This window comes from Lissotriton vulgaris, chromosome 5 (assembly GCF_964263255.1).
Source record: "Lissotriton vulgaris chromosome 5, aLisVul1.2, whole genome shotgun sequence".
Lineage (NCBI taxonomy): Eukaryota > Metazoa > Chordata > Amphibia > Caudata > Salamandridae > Lissotriton > Lissotriton vulgaris.
The window spans coordinates 1,884,847,036-1,884,872,646 of NC_141693.1; the positions used below are offsets into that span (position 1 = coordinate 1,884,847,036).

The following is a 25,611-nucleotide window of genomic DNA, read 5'->3' on the forward strand; positions in this document are numbered from 1 at the left end:
ACTCAGACCAATCCACTCGCTGCTTTCATGATTATGAGCAGCGAGGGGATAGGATGTGGAGTCCTTGATGCCAGGAACTGGAAGCAGAGGAGCTCGAGACAGCTGGCAGCACCAGGTAAGTGTTTTATTCCTCATCATCACTAAACCTCATTCCCACTGCTGTGCACCCTCGTGCGTTTCTTGACTGCCCACTTTCCTCCTCCACCCGCCCTGCCGGTTTTTATCTGTCAGCCGCCAGTGCTATGACTATCTACTTACCCTGACACCTTGACAGTGTTGGCAGGAGCTATCCTGCTAAACTCTGAGCATGTGCTAGTTTCTTTATTTTGACTGTTTTGACCTGAGAAAATCGTGGGCTCTGCACTCGATAAAAACACACAATCACTCCTAGACAACTGCAGTAAGGATCAGTAAATGTGGCTCTCCTGGATGTTGGCTCTCTGGGGAGGGGAACATTCAGTGTCATGCATTTATGGTGCTCTGATGATGTGGGGGCTGTAGGAGCGGGAATACGCAATGATATACACGTGCGCCGGTGTGATGCCTTAGAGGGGGTGAGCCACTCTCCGGCTATTGGAGGCAAAGTGGGCAGAAATGGGAGACCTGTCATGAAGCCAAGGACAACTCAACATTTTTAGGGTAACTGGAGCTTGGGAGTTAGTGAAGCATGTGCAGGCCAGGGGGGTGGGCAGCAGAGAAGAGTATAAGATACCTCCCAGTTAGAGGGGGTGCACACCTAGTTGTTGCTTATGGTGGAACAGATAATGCAGAGATTACTCACATAATGCAGTAGCAGTCTTAGGAAAATAAAATTTTTGGGTGGTACTTCTTTCTACCTAGTCACCTAATGAAAATCTATAGGAACAATGTAAAGATTTACAAAATGCCATATTCCACTCACATATCATAATGGACAATCCAGAAAGCAATGCCTGAAGATCATTTGTCCAAACAAGCCAAGAGATAGAGGGAGCTGACCCAAAGCTCCTCACTGTATGTTTTGTTGCTCGCTGTGCTTATGACATTTGGAAAAGTAGCTGAAGCACTCCACATTCTTCCTGCAGTTATTGCTTTCCAGGTCTAACAAGGATCATGGAAAGTTAGGGTTTCTAGCAGGTTCTGTTCTAAGTTCTGAGTCTTGCTTTAGGCATGTGGCATGAGTCCTTCTTTATCCACCTTCTAAGTCCCCACCCTTTCTCATTGGTTGTGGTGCACAACCCTGCCGTCTGAGGCCCCCCTCTTCTAGTTCCCCATTCTTAACCAAGAGTAGGGATGAGGTATCCTGCAGCCTAATGCTCCTCCACCCTACTGCTGTCCAACCCGAATTGGTAAATGGCCAGGAACATTATTTCTGTGCCCCTTCCTTTCAAACCTTCTCATAGTCCTCAGTTTCATCATACATCCACTGATTGCTAACTAGCCACCAGCAGAATGTCACAACATGCTCACTGAGATGCGTGCTGGCCAGCTATGGTGCACATCCTCAAAATCCCTATGCTAGAAAACATGCACTGTATCGTCTTCTCTACCCCATCTGACCTGTGCTTTATAACCCCTTGGTAAAAAACCCTTCACCGTAACCTCTCTGCTGAGATTTGTATCTAGCAGACCTGCTCGAGTGGCTGACCCTCTCTTGAACATTTTCACCTTGAATCGAATCTACTAAAATTCAATTGATGCAATATGCTGATGACCCGATTCTTCTCGATCAAATCCAGTTGGGCCTTCAAAGACTTTGATTCCCTGGTACTGTACTGTAAAACAAACGCTTTGGAGATTAATGTCACCAAAACTAAGGTGATGATGATCTCAAGTTCACAAGCAAGAAAGTGCTCCTGGTAAATTGATGGGAAGTCTATAGAGATAGTGGCTGCATATAAGTATCTGGATGTCTGGATAGATCACAGAGGGAGACTGGTGCCACATATCGCCGCAATGCAAGGTGTGGCCTGCTGCTTGGAGGCGGCTTTCGTAAGAACTAAGAAAGCCCTGCATTCTCCAGATCTTTCTCCGCTAATCAGTGATAGGCGCTAAACCTTTACCGACTATAGCCTTCGGCGCCATAACCTTTAAAGACAAAATGTTCACCTGGTTAGATAGAGCACAGTCAGCGTGTTTTCGTAGAGTGTTCCATCTACCTAACTCGACCTCTCACGCCCACATTCGTTTGGAGTTCTCTTTGTCATCTCAACATTGGATTATGATAGCAAGAATTATTGCCTATTGTTTCAAAACTAAAATGGCTTGTGACTTTACACTAAAAGAGTTTCATATGGTCCCTGTTAAACTATTCTAATACTTCCTGGAGCCAATTTTTAACATTCTACCTGGACGCACTAGAAGCTTAAGACATATGGGCAAGCTTGCTGCCCATAGGGATGGTTGCAAAAGTCCTGACCAAACAAGCGAAGATCTTGTGATTGGAACATGATGTGCTAGCCGTGAAAAATCTCTCCCATGGAAGTTGGACGTCAAAACTCTACGCCCCTAAACCCTGCCACACTACTGGTCATCAACTATAAAGCCACAAGTGAAACCTCTCCTAATGAGATTACGTTTTGGCTTAATTCCGCTGATGGCGTACAAGTATGGCCGGAGGTACAAGGCAGATGTGTCCTCACCATGCCATTTTTGTAACCATGGGGAAGAAAACATAATCCACGTCTTGTGCACCTGCAGAATCTTACTCCCTCTGCGAACCTTTTGGATGCGTCCAATTTGGCGGTTCCTGAACGTCCCGACATGTCAAGAAGCTCTAGAGGAGTATAATGAAGGGCGACTCGCCTCAGATGGCCACCTGTTTAGTAAAATACATGTCTGATATCAGTTCCACGTTACCAGTAGACGACTGCCATGAATCTCTGCCTTGCCAGCTATGAACCCATTTGTTATTCTGAATTCCTCTTTTTAATAGAACTCGGAAAGTGCTTTTAACTTGTTTTTGTATGAATTGCAATGATTTTAATTAATTGTGCAAAATAAATATTCTATTCTCCGTTGAGAACATGCTAGTCCTACCCTAACACATATTCCTGTCTCTAGTAGCTTGCCCTCAGAGTTGAGGTCCAGGTAGCATACCATTGGGGTTAGTGCCCTTGTTTCTTCCCTGAGATGTTTTCCCCAAATAATTTGCCATGGCGATCTTCGTGGACCTTGGCAGTTTTCTGTGGTCAGTCACAGCGTACAACTAATTTATTAAAATACAATGTAGACTAGATATCTCAACCTCTGAAGGATAGTTGTATATTGTGTTGTGTTATTGTATAACAATATCTTAATGGTTTTTCAAATATAGACTTTCTTCTTTTAGAAAAAGTTTCAAAGTTATCTTGACTATTTGAAGAAAAAGCTGGACGAAATCCTCGGACTGCAACGCAAAGAAGAAATTAAAGGAAACGAGTTGGAGGTAAGGCAACAGTAAATGATCTACTGGTAGTTTAGAAAGAAGGCCTCAAATATTGCCTTACTTTACCAGTTTCCAGCATGACCACAGCATTCTTGGGTGCAGCTGTGCTTCCAAACCATCACCTGCGACATATGGTTCAAACTCTACTTGTTGAGAGGTGCAGGCTTAGCATTAACCATAAATCTCCTTGATGTTGTCTTCTTTCTACTCACACCACCACTTGCCTGCCTGCCCCTTGTAGGTTATCACCCTCACTGTGCTGTGCATGGCTTGTCCGGCCCAGTCAGGACTCGGAGGCCTGACCTGTGCCCAGCTATCTAACCAGCACACCCCTGTTCCCTTTATGCTGCGGTCCACATACAATAGCACCTTTGCACAAGCCAACTAGAAACAACTCACTCACAAGGTGCCACACTGACAATTTAAATAAGAGAGGCGCTCAGACCTAGTCTGTGCGTGTGATGAAGCACGGTGATAGCGGTGAGGGCTTCAATAAACCTACAGTTCATATACCACATCCTACGTGAAGCCCTAAAATCCCAAATAGAAAAACAAAACCATAAACAAATGAAGATCACCAGTTAGCCAAAAATCAACCAAACCAGCAGTCTGTTGCCACTGTACGATAATTAAACCTTCCCATCTAGTTAACCTAGAGAGTCCAAATATTCCTTCGCCTTTATCTCCGAAGAGAAAAACAATGTTCTCCCGTCATTAATGATTTTAAATTGTGCCGGGTTTATCAGGAATGCCTGCAGCTTTTTGTCCTGGAAGGGCTTAATCATTCTTCTTAATCGCCAGCGTCTTTCTACGGTCGAGTGACAGAAGTCAGGCCTGACAAAAAATGAGACCCCTTCACTACTTTGTTTGGCATTTGGCCTGGCTAAATCCGCAATAGCCTGTCTCAAAATGAAATTGCCGAGAAAGATCAGGACTGCCCTGGGTTTATCACCCTCCTTGGTGTTCCTTCTGATTTTAAAGGGGGTGTGGTGTACTCCATGCACCTCGGTGGTCCAATTCCAGCTGCTCAACTCGGGGAATGCTTGTTCAAAAAGCTTGATGATATACGCCCTGATGTCCAAGCCCACGGCCCCCTCCGGGATTCCCAATACTCTCAGATTATTCCTACGAAGCCTGTTCTCCATCTCCTCAAGCTTCCACTGTATGTCCACTACTTGAGAGTATTGTGCATCAACCTTAGATACAGCCTCGGCAACCTCCGTCTCAGTTGATACTACCCTGTCTTCTAGATTTGAGACTCGGTGGGGTGTGGGTGCAAGGGGTGGTGGGGGTAGTAGGGGTAGTAGGGTGGGGGGGTAAGTGTGGGGTTGGGGGAAAACTAGAAAAAAGGAGAAATGGTGCATTATTGGACAAGGTATAAGGTTGATTAAGAAGAGGATGATTAAGGAACAGTTTCTTGTTGTAGGTGGCTTCACTCAGCAGAATGGCAAACATTAGAATTTGCACAATTAACGTGGGGGGTATAAAGACTGGAAGAAAAGACAGAGATTGGCATATCTTGTGCAATATAATAGAATAGATGCTCTATGCCTACGAGAGACCCACCTCCCATGGGCCAAGAGGAATTTGCTGCTCCTAAATGGTTTTGAGTTGGTGGCATGTTCAACGCAAACCTCCACCATTAGGGGGGGTTGCTATTTTAGTATGAACATCTTTGGGAAAAGCAAGGAAAATTAAAGTGGATAGCAATGGAAGATGGGCAATGGCCGAATTGGAATTGGGTTTCACGCTTAGTTTAATTTATGGATCAAATAAAGATGACCCTGAGATTTTTGATCATCTTGAGGCAGAGCTAGTTAGCTGGCCTACCCCTCTAGTAGTAGCGGGAGACTTTAATATCTCAGCAGATTGGTGTAATACAGCACTTTACTCTGGGCGGAAACCCAGAGTTTTTAAGGCAGTACAGGCTCTTATTAGCTCACATGGGCTGCAGGATGTGTGGGGTTTTAAAGAACCTCAGAATCATGGTTTTACATATTTTTCAAATCCCGCTCAGAGATATACGAAGCTGGATTACGTATTTATATCATCTTCCGAAATTAATAGAGTGAGTATTACAAAACTCCCAAGATTAATCGCGGACCACAACCCTCTGGTTATAACATATGATCTGGGAAGGGTGGAAAGGAAAAGGACAACCTGGACTTTTAAAAGAAGATTACTAGTAGATAATAGGTTCACAGACCATCTCACTAAATGGGTAGATGAATTTTTCTCAGCAAACGGATACAGCACTTCCCGGAGTGGGGTCTGGGAGGCATTTAAAGCTGCTTTAAGGGGAGAGACTATAAGCTGTTCAGCTAGGCTCAGAAGAGAGGATAGGTGTGAGGTGGAGAAGTTAATGGGGAACTTAGGTAAAGCGGAAGAACGGCATGTTAAGGATATTGCTTCAGGGGGGATAGCAATGAAAGTCAAAATGTATTATTGGCATTGAAGGCAGCACTACAGAAGAAGTAACTCAGAAGGCAATTGGCGAATTCCAATCCTCTAGGGCCAAAAGATATGAAACAGGGGAACAAGCTGGAAGAGCTTTGGCTCTGCGGTTAAGGCAAGAAAAAGCCAAGAATGCAATTTCTCGTATAGAAGAGGGCCGGAATAATGAAGTAAAGGACATACTGAGGGTGTTCAAGAACTTTTATCAGAGGCTTTATGACTCTGAAGATCTTGGTAGAAATCAGGGGGAGGAATTTGTGGATGGGGGCCCCTGCTTAGATGATGCAGCCAGAGAAGAACTTGACAAATATATTACACAAATTGAGGTTATAGCTGCATTGCGGGAATTAGCCCCCGGTAAAGCATCTGGTCCAGATGGGATTCCCCTTGAAGTCTATAGAACTATGGAATCCGAGATCGTTCCTCTTTTGGTAGATTTGTTTAATGGGGTCATGTATTCAGGAGTGGTCCCGGATTCCTGGAAGGAAACTAATATCATAATCTTTCATAAAAAGGGGAAACTGAGTGAGAAACCAGGGTCCTATCGCCCGATCTCGCTGATCAATGCGGACACTAAACTATATTCTAAGATATGGGCTAAAAGATTGGGCAGGGTCCTTGGCGGTCTTGTATCACCTTGGCAGCATGGGTTTGTCCCCGGTCGGGGTACGACAGACCATACATGTAGAGAAATCTCATTGTTTGATGCCCAGGCTGCCATGGGGGGGGGAGATGGCCATGATCCTGCTCGACGCAGAGAAAGCGTTTGACGGCGTTGCTTGGAGCTTTCTCTGGGGCATTTTGGCGGGAAGAGGATTTGGCGAGAAAATCATCAGAGCTCTTAAAGCTATGTATTTAGATCCAGTAGAAAGAGTGATGGTAATGGGCGAGAAATCGGATAAAATTAATATTAAGAGAGGAACTCGCCAGGGTTGTCCATGCACTCCCATTCTTTTCTCCCTATATATTGACCCTTTCATCCAGAAAATTTTAGAATGCCCTAGGATAACCCCTGTGATCTTTAATAGATACACAAATAAAATGTTTGCGTATGCCCATGATTTGGCTGTGATTACTACTAACCCACAGCAGGCGCTTCCTATTCTTGCTCAGATGGCAAAGGTTTTTGGTTCTGGTTCAGGGTACCTACTAAACGAATCTAAAACTCAGATAATTTGCTCGAAAAATATTGTTAAATCTGATTACAGATTCGTGGATTCTGCCATCTACTTGGGGGTTAAAATTAATTTTTCAGTGGATAGAATTGTGGAGGAAAATTATCCCCCCCTTATTAAATCTATAGATGCTGAACTTAAAAGAATAGATGTGTTGCATCTTTCATTGGTAGGGAGGGTTAACGCACTAAAAATGGTAATGTTTCCCAGAGTATTGTATTTGTTCCGGGCTATTCCCTTATTTATTGATGAAAAAATAATGAAAAATTTGGAGTCCTTATTTATGAGATTCATCTGGCAATACGGTAAGGTTAGGCGCTCCACCAACCTTATGTCACTACCCAGGGAAAGGGGTGGGATGGCACTCCCAAATTTAAGATTGTATCACTGGTCTAGCCTACTGATTCAAATGTCTATTCTCTTTCAATGTGATCTGGGCACCGGGATGGAAAGCCTTGCGGCACAGTGCCCCCGCCCCGATTTAATGCTGTTGGGGGGGGGGGGGGGGGGGAGGCAACCGGTCTGCTGCTGTGTGAAGTTGAACGGAGATTTTATAAAAAAGCTCGGCTTAAGACCATATTAGGGGCATGGTTAGTTTGGAAATCTATCCTGAAATTCTTTAATGCCCCCAAAGTGAATTCCTATTTACATCTGAGTAACTCCAGTCTCTTTCCTCAGCTGAGAGCGGATAGGGATCTTCATGTCTGGAAGGGATTGGGTGTTAAGACCCTTGGGGACATTATGGAGGGGGACAGGATACTTGGGTTTGATGTTTTGCAGGGCAGATTCGGTATTCCAGCCAATAATTGGCTTCTCTATGGTCAAATAGCTCGAACCCTTAAGGTTTTAAGACCAAAGCTGTCCCCCAAGGTGGATCTCCCTCTGGTTGAGGTATTAGCTAGAGGGTGCAAGAAGATCAAAGCAGTGTATAATCTTGTTGAGAAGATTGAGGATGATATTGAGAGGACGGAGTGTAAGTGGGCAATTAAACTAGGGAATCCCGATGTTGACCTGGATCTTGCTCTTTGCATGAATAAAAAGATATTTCGGGCTTCTAACCTCCGGGCTCAGCATTATAAAACAATTTTTAATCTTTATCATACGCCGACCAAATTATTTGCCTGGGGTGTAAGGGAATATGACAGTTGTCCTAGATGTAATGTTGGTCAAGCTGATATATTACCCATGTTTTTTCACTGTAATCGGTTGGTAACAATAAAGGACGAGATAATGAAATTCTGGGAGGGGCTGCTAGGTCATAAGATCGATCTATCCCCTACCCTGATGCTATTGGGAACGGATTCTAAGCTGAACCTAGGGAAGGAGGAGGAGGCCCTAGTTGTTATGTCAGTTGCAGTGCTTCGGATTTTAATCTCTGCAGGCTGGAAGGATGTGACCGCTCCCTCCTTCCAGATGTGGCTCTCTAGATTATTGGGTATACATAATATTGAGTCCAGAATATATGAATTGAAGGGGGCAAAAAAACGGGAGATGGGAAGACGTATCCGATTACAGAGTGGAGAGAAGCAAGAGTCTGATATAGGAGGTAGTATGTTAAGGCTTTACCTAAGCTGTTCAGCTGGGGTGGCCCGTGGGAACTGGTTTTTAGCAAAGCGTTTTTATTATCACTATGTATTTATCTCTTTGATTGTTAATGCTGATTCTGTGTATATTGGTTTCAACTTTATGCTGGGCGTAAGTCTGGGTTCTGTATGTTTGTATCAAATTAATCTTAATGTCTTTTTAATGCACCTTTTTATCCAATAAAAATATATTTTTTTTAAATAAATTAAAAAATAAATAAATGAATAAATAAAAAAAAAAAGACAATTTAAATAAGGGTGTGCATGAAACGGAACTGTAGTCTAGTTCATGCTAAAAGATTTTAACCAGTTCATTCTCATTGATGGATGTATGGTTGTAAATGAAAAAGTACTAAATATCAAAAGAGACTGGATCACTTGACCGGAGTAACCAGGGTTTGCAACATTTGTGTAGGTTTTCGATTAAAAAAACCTTCATTCAAGAACACAAGTCGTAAGGCGTTATATCTTGGTTCTCCGCCCTGTTTTAAAAACGTGATGGCATCATCATTGGGTTTCTTTTTTATCGTATGCTTCCTCCATCCGGTGGTGAACCACTGGTTATTGCAGTAGTGATCAACGATAAAAAAAAAGTGCAAATGCTCTAGTGAAGTAAATTATAAAGGTGGCGCTAATAACTCGTATACCTAGATTATATTTTAATAGGTCTAGGTTTGAGATCGTTTAAAAGAGCAGTGTTGTGCATTGTAAGATCTTTTATTAGTCTACCACACTAAAGTGTCCATAAAAAAGGTTGACATGTTTCAGCCCTATGGTTTGCCCGGATGGGTCAAGGTGGAGAAGAGGCCGTGTTTTGTCACAGTCTCAGTGAATCAGGCTGTAGTTCACCCGATTCGGAAGTGGTCCAGTAGTACCTGTTCAGTAAAAAGGCAAAGAAAAAGAAACACGAAGGAATGTCATACTTCCTATTCTTCACATAATAAGTTGTGCTATCCCATAATGTATATTCAACATAATGAATGTTGACATAGAAGATGTGTTTAGAAGGAACTCAGTTGTGCTTGAATGGAACTCAATAAAGAAATAAGTAACTAAAAAATGGCAATTCTTTAACTCCGATTGGTGCTAGAATAGGGGTTTAGGGGTGGTAAGAGCCAGGGCCAGTCTCAGGAGCCCACTGCAGCGTGCGGCCTCCATTGTCCATGCAATCACTGCAAGATGACACTACCTGCATAACTACTAGCCATCGCACGCCTGCAAGTTAGACAATTCAGACTATTCCAAGCCACCCAAAGCGATAAGAATGGCATGGGTGACAGAAATGCATATAGAAATATTAACCACTGTTTATAGGTGCATCTCAAAATTAGACAGACTGTGCTACCATGTGGTGGACTATCATTAGTGCCAGTGTTGAGGATGAATTGCCTCTGCTGAGCACCGGAAACACCCAGCTCATATTAAGCACTGATTTCCACCCTGTTCTTGCTCATACATGTATATTCAGGAATATGAACCCTCACCCATCTCTGTGGCATGCTTCATCATAGGGGTCTGTATCACACTAGGGGGAATACTGCAATGCCTAGCAGGTCTCCCAATGAGGGTCTCTTTAGTGTACATCTTTTTACTGTCTGTGATGTGTGAGAGTATCAGTGTTGATAGTAGGCCACTGAAAAGAGACCTCCGAGTTGCTAGCATTCAAATGGTCTTCAGCATATATATTTTTAATCTTGTCAAAGATTCCTAGATTTGTTAATTAAAAATGCTCTCTTAAGAGGATCTCTAGACTAGTTGCGTTTTTCACACTATAAGACCTACAACTTCTCTTCCATTGCACTTAGGCCCCCCAAAAACTGCCTCCATAAATTAGACATAATGCATATGTGTCCGCATATATGTTTGCTAACTCTAGACCTGTTTCAACATCTCTTAAACTGTCTTGTGCAGTGGATGGTAGGTTTAAGGCTCCATGCAGGGGTCTTTAACCTTTTCTATAATATGAGCTACAAATCTATATATATAAAAACGAATGTATGTCTGTCTGTCTGTCCTTTATGCATTACTACACCATTCATCCGATCGCCATGAAACTTTGGGAAGTTGTTGAGTACACTCCGTGAAGGTTTCTGGCATAATTTTTTTAAAGATCGGCCCCCAGGGCCCTCATAATCTTTTGAATACTGAATTTGCAACCACAACTTTGCAACTGTACAAGACTTTCAGTGAAAAAGATGATGAACAATGTCATCGAAGCTACAATTTTGAATGGGAAATTCAAGGGGGAAGATGTACTGTTGCCATGTATTCCAATGAGCCCAAAAGATATGCCATTTGAATTCAAACGTTTCCAGTTTCCAGTGCGACTCGCTTTTGCAATGGCCATCAACAAAGTACAAGGACAATCGCTGCAAGTGTGTGGACTAGATTTGGAGAATCCGTGCTTCTCACATGGACAACTGTATGTGGGCAACTCACGCGTCGGAAAACCTTCTGATTTATTCGTGTACGCACCAGACAGATAAACAAAAAATATTGTGTATCCACAAGCACTCGAATAACTGAATAGAATTACGACGACACTTTGAAATTTTTTCCATATTAAAATGAATACGTTTCAATAAAAATGACACAATGTAAATTGAATATTATCATAACGAGTTTACTTGAATTTACTTTCTTCTGAGATCGCAGCAACGCGCGACGGGTAAGCTAGTATTTAATAACCGGCATTTACAATGCAATGGTCTCGGCATTCTTAAAGTTAGAGCTATTGGCATTGCTCATGACATTATTTTTTTTATGTTTTTGTTTTTAAAACCTAAATAAATGGCATTGTCATTTACAATGCCAATAGCAGGGCGAGGGAGCAAGCACAACCAACGAGGGGGCAGGAGAGCAAGCACAACCAACGAGGGGACAGAAGAGCAAGCACAACCAACGAAGGGGCAGGAGAGCAAGCACAACCAACGAGGGGGCGGGCAGGAGAGCAAGCACAACCAACGAGGGGGTAGGAGAGCCAGCACAACAAGGGGGCAGGAGATCCAGCACAACGAGGGGGGGGGCAGGAGAGCCAGCACAATGAGGGGGGGGCAGGAAAGCAAGCACAACGAGGGGGGGGCAGGAAAGCAAGCACAACGAGGGGGGGGCAGGAAAGCAAGCACAACGAGGGGGGCAGGAAAGCAAGCACAACGAGGGGGGGCAGGAAAGCAAGTACAACGAGGGGGGGCAGGAAAGCAAGCACAACGAGGGGGGCAGAAAAGCAATCACAGTTCCCTCCTGCCCCAACTGGATCTCACTGTGCTCTCAGCAGTTGCTTTGCAGCTGGGGCAAGGTGTCGGTGCAGTGTGCGACCCCCGCAGCTCAATGTTTGTGCTCCGGCACAGTATGCCAACAGCAGTTGCTGAGTCACTGAAAGGGGAGGAGGCCGCGCCAGCCCTCGCAGGTTCAATATTGGAGGGGGACTTCTCCCCTACTTGTTCACGTGTTGTCTCCCAGCTTCTACAGTCCCGGGGGACATCGGTCCTACCCCTACAGCCATGGAGGCCCGATCCTCAAGCCACCTGTGCAGCCAGCAAAGCGAAAGGGCACGGCCTACAGCCTCGAAGTGCAGCAGCCAGCCCGCCTTGGCGTTCCCAGCCAGCCACCCAGGCTCACCGGCGGTCCCTGTCACCAGGAGGCCTCCAGGGGGAAAGCGGTCTGTGCTTACCTCTCCTCAGCCGCTTTCACCCTCCGCCGGTAGTGCTCTGTCCGCAGGCCTCTCGATTTTCCTCCACGCCGCTTCCAGTCGTACCTCGGCCTTAAGCAGCAGTCTGGGACTGGAGAGCAAGCACAACGAGGGGGCGGCACGAGGGAACAGACTCACAACGAGGGGGCGGAAAGCACGAGGGAACAGACGCACAACGAGGGGGGGGCGAAAAGCACGGGGAACAGATGCACAACGAGGGGGGGGGCGGAAAGCACGAGGGAACAGACGCATAACGAGGGGGGACGGAAAGCACAAGGGAACAGACGCACAACGAGGGGGGTGGAAAGCACGAGGGAACAGACGCACAACGAGGGGGGCGGAAAGCACGAGGGAACAGATGCACAACGTGGGGGGGGCAGAAAGCACGAGGGAACAGATGCCACAACAAGGGGGGGCGGAAAGCACGAGGGAACAGACGCCAAAAAACTTACCTGCTCAGGAAGGGGGGGGGGAGTCTCTGTCTGTTGCGCGGCCAGACAACGCCATGACACCACCATCTTTCTCCGAGGCGAAGCCGAAATGCTTCGGAGAAAGCATCGTCATTTTGGGATTCAGGGCTTGGTTTTCATTCTCTCCTCTTCCCATTGGCTGGAAGGTAAAATTCCAGCCAATGGGAAGAGGAAAGAAAGAAAAGAGAAAGAAAGTTAAAAACACACCCCCGAATCCCAAAAAGACAGGGCTTGAACGGAGTGAGGCCCCTCTCCTCCAATGGCTGTCCTCCATTTAGGAAGCCAGCCAATGGAGAAGAGGACCGGGTTCAAGCCCCACTCTAGGAAAACATTAAATCTCGGCTGCGCGACACTGCTGCGCAGAGTACGCTAGGCCGAGACCTAAAAATCACTCTGAGCCACTAATATTAGTAGTATTGTATTAGTGACCAGGTCAGGCAGAATTTACTAATGTAACATAAAAAAGGCTTTGTCAATTTGAAATACCTCTACATGGGTAATACATACCAGCCATAGCTGAAAAGCCCCTGGAATCAAAGTAATTGTATTAGTAATGAGTCTTCTCAAACCCCATGATTTATGACTCAAATATCAGCTTTAAATATATTTTGTAAATCCAGCTGTTTTTCTCCAGACATCAGCTTACGAGTTCTGAAAATATACAGATTTTCATCACAAATGCACTCTCAATTTCGTTATACATATATTATTTCAACCCAAAAAACATTCTAATTCAGTAGGCCGAGTAGCACACAGAAGAGACACTAACAGGTAGTGTGAGAGCTACCAGTAGCTCACGAGCTACTCGTTCGAGAATACTGACCCAATGCATCTCCTACATATCTGCATAATCTTCCCCTCATCAGAACCTGTCCTCCAGACAACCTACCGCACCCTAGGATCAATATCTGATCCCTGTCTTGCCAAAGTGCAGCTCAACAGAGTCAGAGCTGTGGAAAAATGAAAATGTATGCATAAGGATTTCTATTAAAGCTTAAAATACAGTCATTCCATTCTCTACTCGGACAACGACACCCCACGCTTCTCCCACAAAGACATAACAATAGTATTGTAGGAATGTCCATGTTAGGAGAAAAAATACCTGGTCTACTTTCTGCTCTACTGCTGGATGCCCCTTTCTCTGGTATGACATATATGATGGTCCACAAACACCCAGTGGGTAATAAGAAAACGAGCATCTTAATAGGTCTGCCGCAGAGTCCATTGAAAATAAATATGAGTAAGGTATCTATTTTTATGTTGCAGTCCCAGTTCAAGAGCCAAAGAGACCGAATCCAAAATGAGTTTGAGAAACTGCAGAAGTTTTTGGAGAAAGAGAAATCTCATCACCTCAGCAACTTGGAGGAGGACGAGAAGAAGAGTCTGCAGAACATCAAGGAGAAAGTGTCCAAATATGAAAAAACGCAATCTGTCCTCAGGAGCCTGATCGCAGAGTTCGACTCAAAATGTGAGCAGCAGGATGTGGAGTTATTGAAGGTAAGAAAAGGTTATAATTCTATAGACCAGAGCACCAAACCTTCCTTAGTTTAAAAAAGTATCAACCTTTTGAACTGGATGTAATGGGAGCCATGTTTGATGCCACACCTCTCTGAACCCAATGCCCACTATAATTGTATGTTGGTTAGAGGTAAGCTCTGGTGAAGCTACGAAGAGTACCCAGGTAGAACAGTCCTCTCCGGTGATTTTTGTTTTATCAACTACACCAGGGCCTCCACATTTATCATGTGTCGTGACGCTGCCCAGTCATGGCCGTAATAATGGCCAGAGCTGCTGGTCATTATTACGTCTATGACTGTGCTGCTTCACAGAGCAGAACTGCTGACTTTAGTTTGGAGACGAGAGGTCAGTTGTTGAGCTGCTGTGCTTACCATGGCGACCTGAGGGCCGAGAACCAGGTTCGGTATCGGCATCATGCCGATACCGAACCTGGTTCCCGGCCTTCAGGTCGGTGAAGTGAACCAGGTTCGGGTCTCAGCGTTGACCAATCATGAAGGCCCAGGGCCTATTCATCCATCATGTGATGTGACACAGCACAGTCATCATGGCCGTAATAATGTCCAGAGCCTCTGGCCATTATTACGGCTATGACTGCTGCTTCACAGAGCAGAACTGCTAACTTTAGTTTGGAGACGAGAGGTCAGTTGTTGAGCAGCTGTGCTGACCATGGTGACCAGGTTCGGTATCGGCATCATGCCTGGTTCCCAGCCTTCAAGTCGGTGAAGTGAACCAGGTTCGGGTCTCAGCGTTGACCAATCATGAAGGCCCAGGGCCTATTCATCCATCATGTGATGTGACACAGCACAGTCATCATGGCCGTAATAATGGGAGGAGCAGAACTGCTGACTTTAGTTTGGAGACATGAAAGAGACTCCAAAGTCAGCTGCTGTGTTCTGGCCACCGTACGGTCACGGGCCACAAGATTCAGTGCACAGTCAGTCACTTGCTGTCACGCAACAATATATGCATAATGCAGCGCTGCGCACTAGCGCAGGCTTGGCGCAGCTAGTAGTCTAGTCAGTACTCACTCACTGTCGTTCATTTTTCCCGAGTCTGACTGACTGCACTCAGGTTTGACGGCAGCTCACATACATTGCCTGCAGCAGGGCTTGCACTGGCCTGGGCTGCCCATGATAATCTGACTGAGTGAAGTAAGTAGAGGCCTCCCAGGGCAATGAGGTCAGACGGAGCGCGAGTGCTCCTTACTCTCTCTCACTCCCTTCTGTGTGTGCAATTGGCATGCATGGAGGGGAAGGCGAGCACCCGGAACAGAGAGAGCAGGGCTGGGCTTACTGAGGACAGCAATGACCAATTACTGCACAGATTTACATAAAGCCATGCAGTGCTTGGTCAATATGCCCCCCATGCGCCTGGACATGCCCCCAGTCACAGGCTCTGCCTGCATTCTCTGGAGACTCTGCCTAGAGACTAAAGCAGCCAATCCAGACTGGTCTATGCCAGGGCAATGGGTTGTATGCATGGCACGCAGTGTGCCATGTCGCCTCTTCACTTTGTTCTGCACCAAGACACACAGCCTCCAAAGGCAGTGTGTGTGTGTGTGTGTGTAAAGGTACAGGGCCTCTAAGGGTGGTACAAAAAGTGCTGCAGCCCTTAGAGGTCTTCCCTGGTGACAGTGCCCTGAGTACCTGTGGTACCATTCACCAGGGGCAGACCTGTGGCTAGAGATGCCTATTGGGTTAGTTTTGGGGAAAGAACACAGGCCCTGGGAACCTGATTGGCAGGGACCCAGGGCACATCAAGTCAAAATGCATCAGTAGTCTGGCAAAAAGTGTGTGGGGGGGCGGTTACTGCAACAGAAACCTACTTTCCTACACAAGCCCCTCCCCCCTCTAAAAAAAGGCCTGGAGACTCAGCCAAAGCTGGGAGAGTCTTCCTAGTCTTTCAGGCGGGGAAGAGTAGAGGTAGTGGCTTGACAGTTGCAGGGCGTACTCTGCCTTACACCCTGCTGTCCAGGTCAGTCCCTTTGGGGAGCTGGCCTACCTCAACAGTTTCAGAACATCATTTCCAATGCTCTTTTCCTAGCTCTTTACCCCACCTTTTTAGTTTGGGTTCAGAGGTGTCTACCTCTGCAAGTTCTAACTTAGCTAGGGCATACGCCAGCTTACCCACTGAGGTTACCCACAGCTTGAGCAACCCCACCATGACCAATACGGTCAGGGGGTCTAACTTGCTATTTGGCAGGGGGCTAGGCCACCATGCCAAGGACAGTGCTGCCATGAAGGCTAACACCCAGCAGAGGCTATTGACAGCTGTCGGTGCCCAGAACCACACCTTTAGCTCCTCACTGGTAAGTGAAGTAGTTACCTTACAGGCTTCTTTGGGTTCTGGTTGCCTGTCTGCTGTTTTAGGGTGGGGGGGGGGGTCACTACACTTGGTAATGAACACCCTTCTTCAACCCTCTGTTCTGCTAGTTGAGGAGCCATCAACTCAGGCTTGACAGTTGCCTGACTAATTGGGGCTTTATGTTGGCTAGGGGAGACTTCACCAGTGGTAATTTTGGAGCTCTCCCTTACGGGGATAGTATCTCCCTGGCCCACTGGAACTGTGGCTAACAGTTGCCCACCTTTTCAACACTGTTTCTTCTTTTTCTTTTGGGGCTTAGCTGCCCTAACTGCAGGTTGAGGCCCATTTACCAGTTAAAGGCTATGAGGGATTCCTCATTTGAGGAATCACTCTTTAAAGCTACACTGGCAACCCCTGGAGCTACACTAGGGTCTGTAATCTTTTTAGGACAGCTAGAGTCCTTGGTGTGGTGTCTTGCCTTTTGACAGTTGTGACACCATACCCCAGTCAACGTCCTAGTTACCCATGTCTTGACCCAGTGGTCCGCCTTCTTTCCCAATTCTTGGGGAGAAATTGTACCTATGTCTACTAGATACTGATGCAACTTTTCATCAATGCAATTACTCAATATGCGTTCTTTTATAAACCAATTATAAAGACCATTCTAATCTTGCACTTTGCTTCCAGTCAACCAGCAATCTAGTGCCTTAAATGAGTAGTCTACAAATTCCACCCAGGGCTGACTCTGGGTTTTCTGAGCCCCCCTGAATCGAATTCTATACTCCTCAGTTGTGAGTCCAAATCCCTCAATCAGAGTTCTCTTCATGAAATCATAATACCTAGCATCTGCCCCATTAAGGGTCAGAAGTCTGTCTCTGCACTTACCAGAGAACAGTTCCCATAGGAGTGCCCCCATTGAGTTTTCTTCACCCTTCTTGTTTCACAAGCCCTCTCAAAGGCTGTGAACCATTTGTGATATCATCACCCTCCTCAAAATTAGGCTCAATCCTTCCTTTTCTATATTTCTTAGATTGCTGCCACCATTGATGGGGTCTAGGCCCATATCTGCTCTTCCTTTTTCTAGAGCCAGGAATCTGGACTCTAGGTCTAATCTTTTGGTCAGCATGGCTAGCAGGATGTCCCCCTCATTGAGGCTCTCCTCAATCCTCAGTAGTGCCTTACCCACATGTGTGGGATCTAGTTACTGAGAGGTTGATTATTGGAGTCAAGGGTACTTGGACCCTTTTCTCCCTAGGAAGTGGAGAGGGCTGATTTACCAGGTCATACGCTTCCACTCCTTCCTCATCTGACTGGTCTTCACCATTTTCAGATGGGTGGTCCTAAGCATACCCAGCCAACAGCTCCTGGATGGGGACCCATGGCTATGTTTTTAAGTTCACATGGGGACCTTAACTCCTTGAAAGACAAGTGAAGATAAGGGGTGAGGTCGAGCTCCTCAACCTGGTTTTCTGTAATTATGGTTATTTTCACTAACAGCTGGGTTCTTATTTTGAGACATTGTTAAAACTTCTAACCCCTCTAGCCCTAGCTACTGTGTCTTTTTATTTTCTAAAATTCTAAAGGGACTTAACCAAGACTTTTAGTAATTTTGCCAAAAATGCCAATTTGAAAACTCAGAATTCTAAAGACAATTTAAGAGTTCTGTTGAGTGATCAGGTGGTAACCAAGTAGTCCAACAAATGCAAAGTTGTATATCCCACCGCTGATCCACCAATGTAGGAAGCTGGCTCTGTATATACTATACCAAAGTGAGGTATGGTGTGCACAGAGTCCATTGGAACTCCAAAGGTAGGCAGAGGTAAAGTTAGATAGAACCTTATTCTCTATTTGTGGTAGTGTGGTCGAGCAGTAAGGCAGTATCAGAGGATAGTGCTGAGCATCAGCAAATGAATTCACAAACTCAGACTGAACTTCAGACCAATTGTTTTTGTATTAAAATAGTATTTTAGTTATTTTATTTTCTAGAGCCAAGCAAGCCTGGCACAGGTAAGCAATAAGTATGTTACAGTAGTAATGCAATTGAAATACAGTTTTAACGATAATTGTATATGCACTTTGATTTGATTTACAGTATGGATGCAGAGAAATGCAATACTTAGTAAATGCAGTACATAGACTTGAGTAGGCTTTTCAGTAAAATAGCAGGTAAGTAACTTTTGAGATTACCAGGCTTACACAGAGTGGTATACCTAGATACTACTCTGGGACATTTCCTGAAAACAGTTAAGTCAAATCATTTTTGTTAGATTATGCAATTTTAAAGAATTTCTTTAGTTTCTCAAACACTTAGAAACTTTTCACAGAAAAACAGTCAATGTTATCCTATGGAGGAAAATAGTGTTATCAGTTAACAGGTAAGTAATCAGTCTTTGGAGTTGAGGTTCTGGGGTTAGGACAAGGTTTCCCCCAGGGTCAAGAATGCACTCTCGTTTTACCCTCAGTGGCACTAGGGCGGCCGGGTGCCCAGTGTTATCCAATGGGGGATAGTGGGCCTCCGTTTGGTGGCTGCTGACTTGGTTGTGGGAGCAAAGCTCCTGGGCTTTTGCTCAGGGCAAATGGGGAAACAAAGTAGCACCAAAGGTGCACCCTCAGCAGCACTAGGGCAGCCGGGTGCTGTTTCAATGTCAGACGTCCTGTTGGTTTTAATGGAGAACCTCTGGTTTGCAAAATCACTGCTGGCGGAGAGATGAAGGTCTTCTGGGTGCGACCACCACTTCAATAGTTGGGACATTAGGGGTTGGTTAGGCACCCTTGGTTTAGGCACACAAGGCCGTGGGACATCGGGTGCAGGGGTGCCTTTCGGGGTAGGATCTTCTTACCAGCTCCTGGTTGCAGTTAGGGGGGCCTTCTGGATTTAGACTGCACTCATTGACTGGAGGCTTGAGGCAGGCCAGGAGTCACTGGATCTTGGTTCAGGATCACCGGGGTAACCTTCTCGTGGTGTTTGCCCACTCTAGCTCGGGCCTTGGACGGCGGGTTGAGAGTGGGGCAGATTCGCGGTGTCCGGCTGGAGCCAGAGGTTGCAGGTAAACAAATCCGGTGTTCACGGGAGACAACGTATCTGTGCTTGAAGGCAGGCAGGACCTCTGGGGTCTTAGAGGTTGCTGGCTTCAGGACACCCTGGGATTTCGCTGGAGCAGGTTCGAGGTGGAGACAGGCCGGTAGGGCTGGGGCCAAGTCAGTGGGCGTCTTCCTCTTGTTGGCTTCGGTTCGGCTGTTCGGTCCTTCTTCTTCATTTCTTGTGGCAGGTTCTTGTCTGAGGAAGCAAGGTTCAAGGGTGCCCCTAAATACTAGATTTAGGGGCGTTACAGGTAGGTAAAAGGCAGGGACCAATGGGTCCCTTCCCTGGAGTGGGTACACCCCCTATTATGCCACCCTCCGGTGGGAGGGGGGCCTGTGCCTGTCCCTGGTTGGGTGAGTCCCCCTTCTACAAGATGGCGTGGACTGAGAGATGTGCTTCACCTCGCCGCCCCCACCTGACTGGTGGAGTTGGCAGAGGTGGTCGCACCTCTCTTCCTCACTTGTTTTTCCCGCCGGTTCTCCCGCCCAAAGTGGGGGTCAGAACCAGTGGGGACCAGTTGCTGAAAGCAGCAATTGGCCTGGGGAAGCTCACAAAGGTGGCAAGCCTTTGAAGCTTCCCCTTCGTGAGCCCTGCCCATCCCGGGGGAGGAGGCTTGGCACCTCGTCCCAGGATGTGCACTCTTTCAGACCACAGAGGGCAGCTTTTGTTCAGACGACATGCACCTTGCCACTGGTCCTAGGATTAGGAAAGCCAGAAGTGGGGGGTGTATGTTCTCTTACCATGCTTCCAAGATTTGTAACTCCTGTCCTCTTCGTTCACGAAAACAACCCAACCATCTTGTCTTCCGTAAATTGTTAAGAACCTGGCTATTCTGTTAGTCTGTTGGCCACTCTACTATTTCCCGCTTTCAGCGCAGGGATGCCTTCGGGTAGCCTTGCGTTTAAAAAACAAAAAAAAAGAAACGTGCTGAGAAGTTTGACACCAAACTTCTCAGTTTTCAGTGTAGCCATTATTGGTGCTTTGGAGTTTGTAATGACAAACTCCCAGCCCCATATTCTCCTAATAGAAGCACTGCACTTACCATGTCTAAGAATCGGACTTAGACACTGTACCCAGCTAGAGGTGTGACTGATCTACGCCAGGGCTCTGGGTTGTAGGCGTGGCTCAGTATGCCATGTCGACTCGTGTAACTGTATATTATTAAGTGTATCAGCAGTATGTTCTGGCATAAGAAAATGTTTACATATTGCGTTTCTTTTTTTTAAAGAGGTAGACTCAGGGAAAGGGGAATAGGGAGACTTAATATCTCCACTCTGCCTCGTTACACAGATGGGCACTGTCGTCATCTGGGGCAGCATTGCTGTCTGAAGAGAACAGTAAGTCTTGCATGATTTTTTAAGTGATGCAAATGAACTGAACCACCACATTTGGGAACCAGAATCAATCCTCTGTTTTCCCTGCGACCAACCCTGAACAGGGTCTGAAAACCTTTTACAGAGGCTGTTAAAAATGGGTCTAGCTAAAACGTTTAGCAATTTAAGGAGCGGTATGAGCTGTTGAGAGATTCCTATTCCTTCCTAGACACCAGCAATGCCGGGTTGTGTAGAATGAAGTTAGGAGATGAAGACAGAGACACTAGTCTATGGTAGCATACCATCTAGCTGAAACAGTGCTCTAAAAATACATGCTCAGAAGTCAACATTACCATCCTGTGTACAAAGCAGTGCAATCATCCGGACCATAGTCACCAACCAAGGTTCATTTCAACAACACAATGATAGCTGCTAGCTATATTACCATCACCAGGGTCCAGGACTCATAATATGGTTGGTTCCTGCTCTAATCTGCATCCATTCATCTGCAAGCCCTGAGGTTTGAGGGTCAGAAGATGTTTGATTTAGAATAGTTTTGACATTTCGTTATTGTTTCAGCATAGAAAAACAAATTTGAAACGGTGTGGTTTTTATTTTTTTAAATCTTATTTCTAAGACCTAATTCACGCCAATGGAACTGTGTTAAGCAGGGAATGGATAACCGGCAAGCTGGAGCTTAGCATCATGAATTCAAGGATACACAATGCATAGGATCTGAAGAAAATAGAACATTCAAGGTTAAGTTCTTAGAGTAGTGAGACAGAGCTTGGGTCAAAAGAGTTTAGGCCACTGTCAGCTATGTGAGGTTGTTGACTGAAGAGAGGAAGAGAGGGGTGTCTGGTCTGCAGCGGAGGGGGCAGCTCATACAGCTGTTGTGATCTTGGGCAAGCAGTCACTATGACAACATAGGATCTCCACAGCAGCACCACTCAGGCGCAGGGGCTCAGAGGAGGAAGCAGAACAGCAAAGATGGAGAGTACATCGAAGCGGAAAGAATGTAGGACAAGTACAACTTCACACGTCACTGAGAGTAGCCAGCGGCCTTGAACTGAGAGACTAGACATTCACTCCTGCTTTTTCCTCACAATCCAGAACTTGTGTTCCTAATCTTCCCCAACAGGTGTGTGTTCTCTAAGAGTGCAACCTATCAGGGTTCTACCTGAGAATTGTAAGTGTTCCATCACACCTTGTTATATTTTATTATTATTATTATTATTATTATTATTATTATTATTATTATTATTATTATTATTATTATTATTATTATTATTATTATTATTATTATTATTATCTGTTTGTTCTGTGACCTGGTGGGTATTGCCCTGTGTGCCATCTTCCCTTGTGTTCTTTCATGGTAACCTACTGAGGTGTTATTGGCTTTATGTACATAGAGATTATCGCAGTTGGCCTGTATGGGTTACTTTCATGTCTAAAGTGGCATTAAGGGTAATGTTACTGACCACTGCAGCATCAACTATAGGTAGTGTAGTGTGGAGCCAGGCCCGTCTAAGATTAAACAGCTGATTACCATGAAGGCACTCACCATGTCCGTTGTAGGGTGCCATGTAGGGCCACATGGAGCGGTCCTGAAGGATTTAGATATCTCCTGCATTTATGGCCATTACCCATGTCTGCTCTTGTGTCCAGAGAAAGAGGTGCCTTTATCTAAACTAATCTCATCTTCTGGCAGGACCATTTATCTCTTTTGTTATAGAGCATGGCTCTAGAGTTCTTTTAATGCATTCATAGGTTGATGAAGTAAATATGTGCTTGATGCTTTATCTGCCGATGTCAGTAGAAAATGTGCGTGTTCATTATTAACATATTTATTTAGCTTTGTATATAGTTATTTGTAATTACTGAGTTTGTGAAGAATGTTTCTGAATATAAATATCAACTTTTGGTTTTTTCTATGTTAATCTATTCATGTTTTTCTCCCCAGGATGTAAAGACCGTGTTGAGCAGGTACGATTCTCTTCTTTATTAGCTCGTCACACAAAACAGTATTGAGGAGACATCATCAAACTACACTTTTACATGTGTATAAAGCAGTATTTTGATGTATAGTGGAACAGTGTGGCTGACTGTGCTGAAGAGTTGCTTCTGAACAATGTATTCTTAAGGTCACAGGCTATGCAGACTCTGGCTTCCATCCTTCTGACACTGGTAAATGGAATACTGTTAATAGGTGTGTTGCAGTTGTATTTTTTACAGCATGTAGAAGCAGTAAAATTGTGGTAGAATGTGCTATACTAAAAAACGTTTTATTTGTTATTAGTCCCTTTTTAAATTTACTAAATATTTATAGTTTTACTTACAGAGCATGTTTACATTATTTACTTGTATGAGAGTAAATAGTATTTAAACCATTAACATATTTGGGTTATAGGGTACAACTGAACATTTGTTTTCCTTTCTGTATATGGTCCTTGTCCCATTCTAATCTTAGAGCTGCATCTCATTTCTTTATTTGATAGTTTAGATATACAGTCAAGTACTTCCCTTTGGGAAATCCCATCATTTTCAGTCTAGGTGCACTCTGTGTCTGATCCTTTGCACTCGGAGGTCCTTTACTCCTTATTGTATCCCACAATAGTATTACTTGGTGTGAATGTCCAAGGATCAAGCCTTGGTGATCAACGGGGCTAAAACTAAAAATGGTTCTGATAATTGTGGTTGGGCTCATTGGTTACAAACGGAGGTGTGGGAGAAACTTTGTGATCAGAGTAGTTAAGTCTAAATGCTTCGGCTTCTGGTTTACCTCCTACTTCTGTCAGTCGGTGTGGTAGACTAAGGAAAGCTCCCGCTAAGTTCAATGAATATGTTAGATATTAGTTTTGACATTTCTTTTATTTTTACTGATTAAGGGGGAGGTGATGTGCTAAAATGTTTAGAGTGTTTCTTTAAGATTGTATTGTATTCTGTATTATGTCATAGTTTACTTGTGTATTGATTTGAACCCCTTGGAGTGTTCGGGGCTAGAGGGTCCTTCTGTGAGCGCAGTTGCTGAGGGAGCCCCGAGTTGACAGGACGCTCTGAGATTGTGGATGAATACCATCTTGGAATAAACTACTGATATTTCAATATAAAGGATTACCAGCTCTTATTACATGGGCCCAGTTCGGCCGATTGCTCTGAGAAGTATCTCATTCCTTAGGTGTCTCGCGGTGTTCGATCAGCTGCTTTCTTGTTATATCCCCACATTTATCTGACAGAATTAAAATTCCTTAACTATACCTTCCTTCTGAGCAGATGAGAATTTGATTCCATCCCCACTTACCTCTTTTCAAGGTATGAAACTATCAAAGCTCAGCAAATAGCTTATGATACCATCAAGGAGAAAGAAAATGAGACAGATAAGGTGAAGGAAGTGGACCTGCAGATGAAGATAATGGAATCATTGGGTGAGAAAACACAAAGTTGTCATTATTACGACCATACAAAATGTCTAGTAAATTGTAAATGTCTATATTCATAAGATCACCAAAATATTCAGTTACTTAAATCCCAACCTATTAAAGAGCTTTAAGGCATCAAAGCTGATAATAAAATGAGTGCAGTAATAAAACTCAACTTCATGCTACAGACATCCAACTTTGAAGTCCTGTAAAATACCTGTACACTTATTCATCCAGTGTAATGGTCCACAGAGAATCAACCTCATAAGGATAATACTCTGAGTGGTCCCGCTGTGATTTGACCATTTAATAACCGCTAATTCCGTAACTGACTTCATTCTGTTTAGCTCATGTGAAGCTATAATAAAGTAAATGTGAGTCATACACGAGACCCAAAATTCTGGTTCTACTAAGTGGTAAATGACTTCAGCTTTAATAAATAATCTGAATATTGTACTGAATCGCTCAGATATTCTTAGGATGTGTTTTAGAGGAGGTTGGAATTGAGATTTTTGTCAGAAATTGTCTGATGTCCCATCTTGTCCTTTCTCTCAGTTACCCACCTCAATTAAAGGTCAGGGGAATATGGCTTTCTTGATGGTAGGGAAAACCCCGTGGCAGGCCCAGTACCATCCTATTTTCAGGTGTTCCCCCGTCAACATTGCCTCCAGTGTTTTTCTTGTCCAAGACTTCCATGTCAATCACAGGTTTCCACACAAACTCTGAAAAAAACCCCAGTGTGTGGTTGACATAATTCACTTTTTATACCGTAAAGCGGGAGCCTGTTTGGGGGTTTGACAGCCAAAGGGGTGCAAAGTCCTAATATGAAATGGAATAAATTGTAGATCCTCAGGGCAATGGAGCAATGTCCGGGTGAACCGCAAAGCACCGGCGCTTCCATTCCTTAGCACTAATCCAGTGCCTACGACCTCTCCCTCGTGAGGCCCAGTCTTTCTCCGGATTTCACTGCGCGTTTCGCGCCTTCAATCCTTGGTAATACTCTAGTGCCCATGACATCTCCCTTGTGAGACTCCGCTATAATCATTCTACCTGCCCGACCTCTCCATTGGCATAATAATTTAAGCCTAGCCCGATTCCTTCTTATCCTGAGGTCCCCACGATTACGTGCCCCGCCGTATTGAACTCTTGTCCCCGCCATGGGCCATGCACTCTTATAAATACTGTAACCTGGCCCTGAT

The 25,611-nt window shown here is 44.9% G+C and overlaps 1 protein-coding gene across 2 annotated transcripts in view; it reads left to right on the top strand.

The window, feature by feature from the left end:
• Positions 1 to 25,611, top strand: part of LOC147717624 (E3 ubiquitin-protein ligase TRIM39-like) — a 686,221-nt gene that overhangs the window by 67,344 nt on the left and 593,266 nt on the right. For both annotated transcript variants that reach the window (XM_086924417.1, XM_086924418.1), the window contains exons 2-5: positions 3,311 to 3,406; positions 14,043 to 14,273; positions 22,957 to 22,979; positions 24,306 to 24,418. In XM_086924417.1, the coding sequence (XP_086780543.1) occupies positions 3,311 to 3,406; positions 14,043 to 14,273; positions 22,957 to 22,979; positions 24,306 to 24,418 (463 nt within the window). The remainder of the gene's footprint in view (positions 1 to 3,310; positions 3,407 to 14,042; positions 14,274 to 22,956; positions 22,980 to 24,305; positions 24,419 to 25,611) is intronic.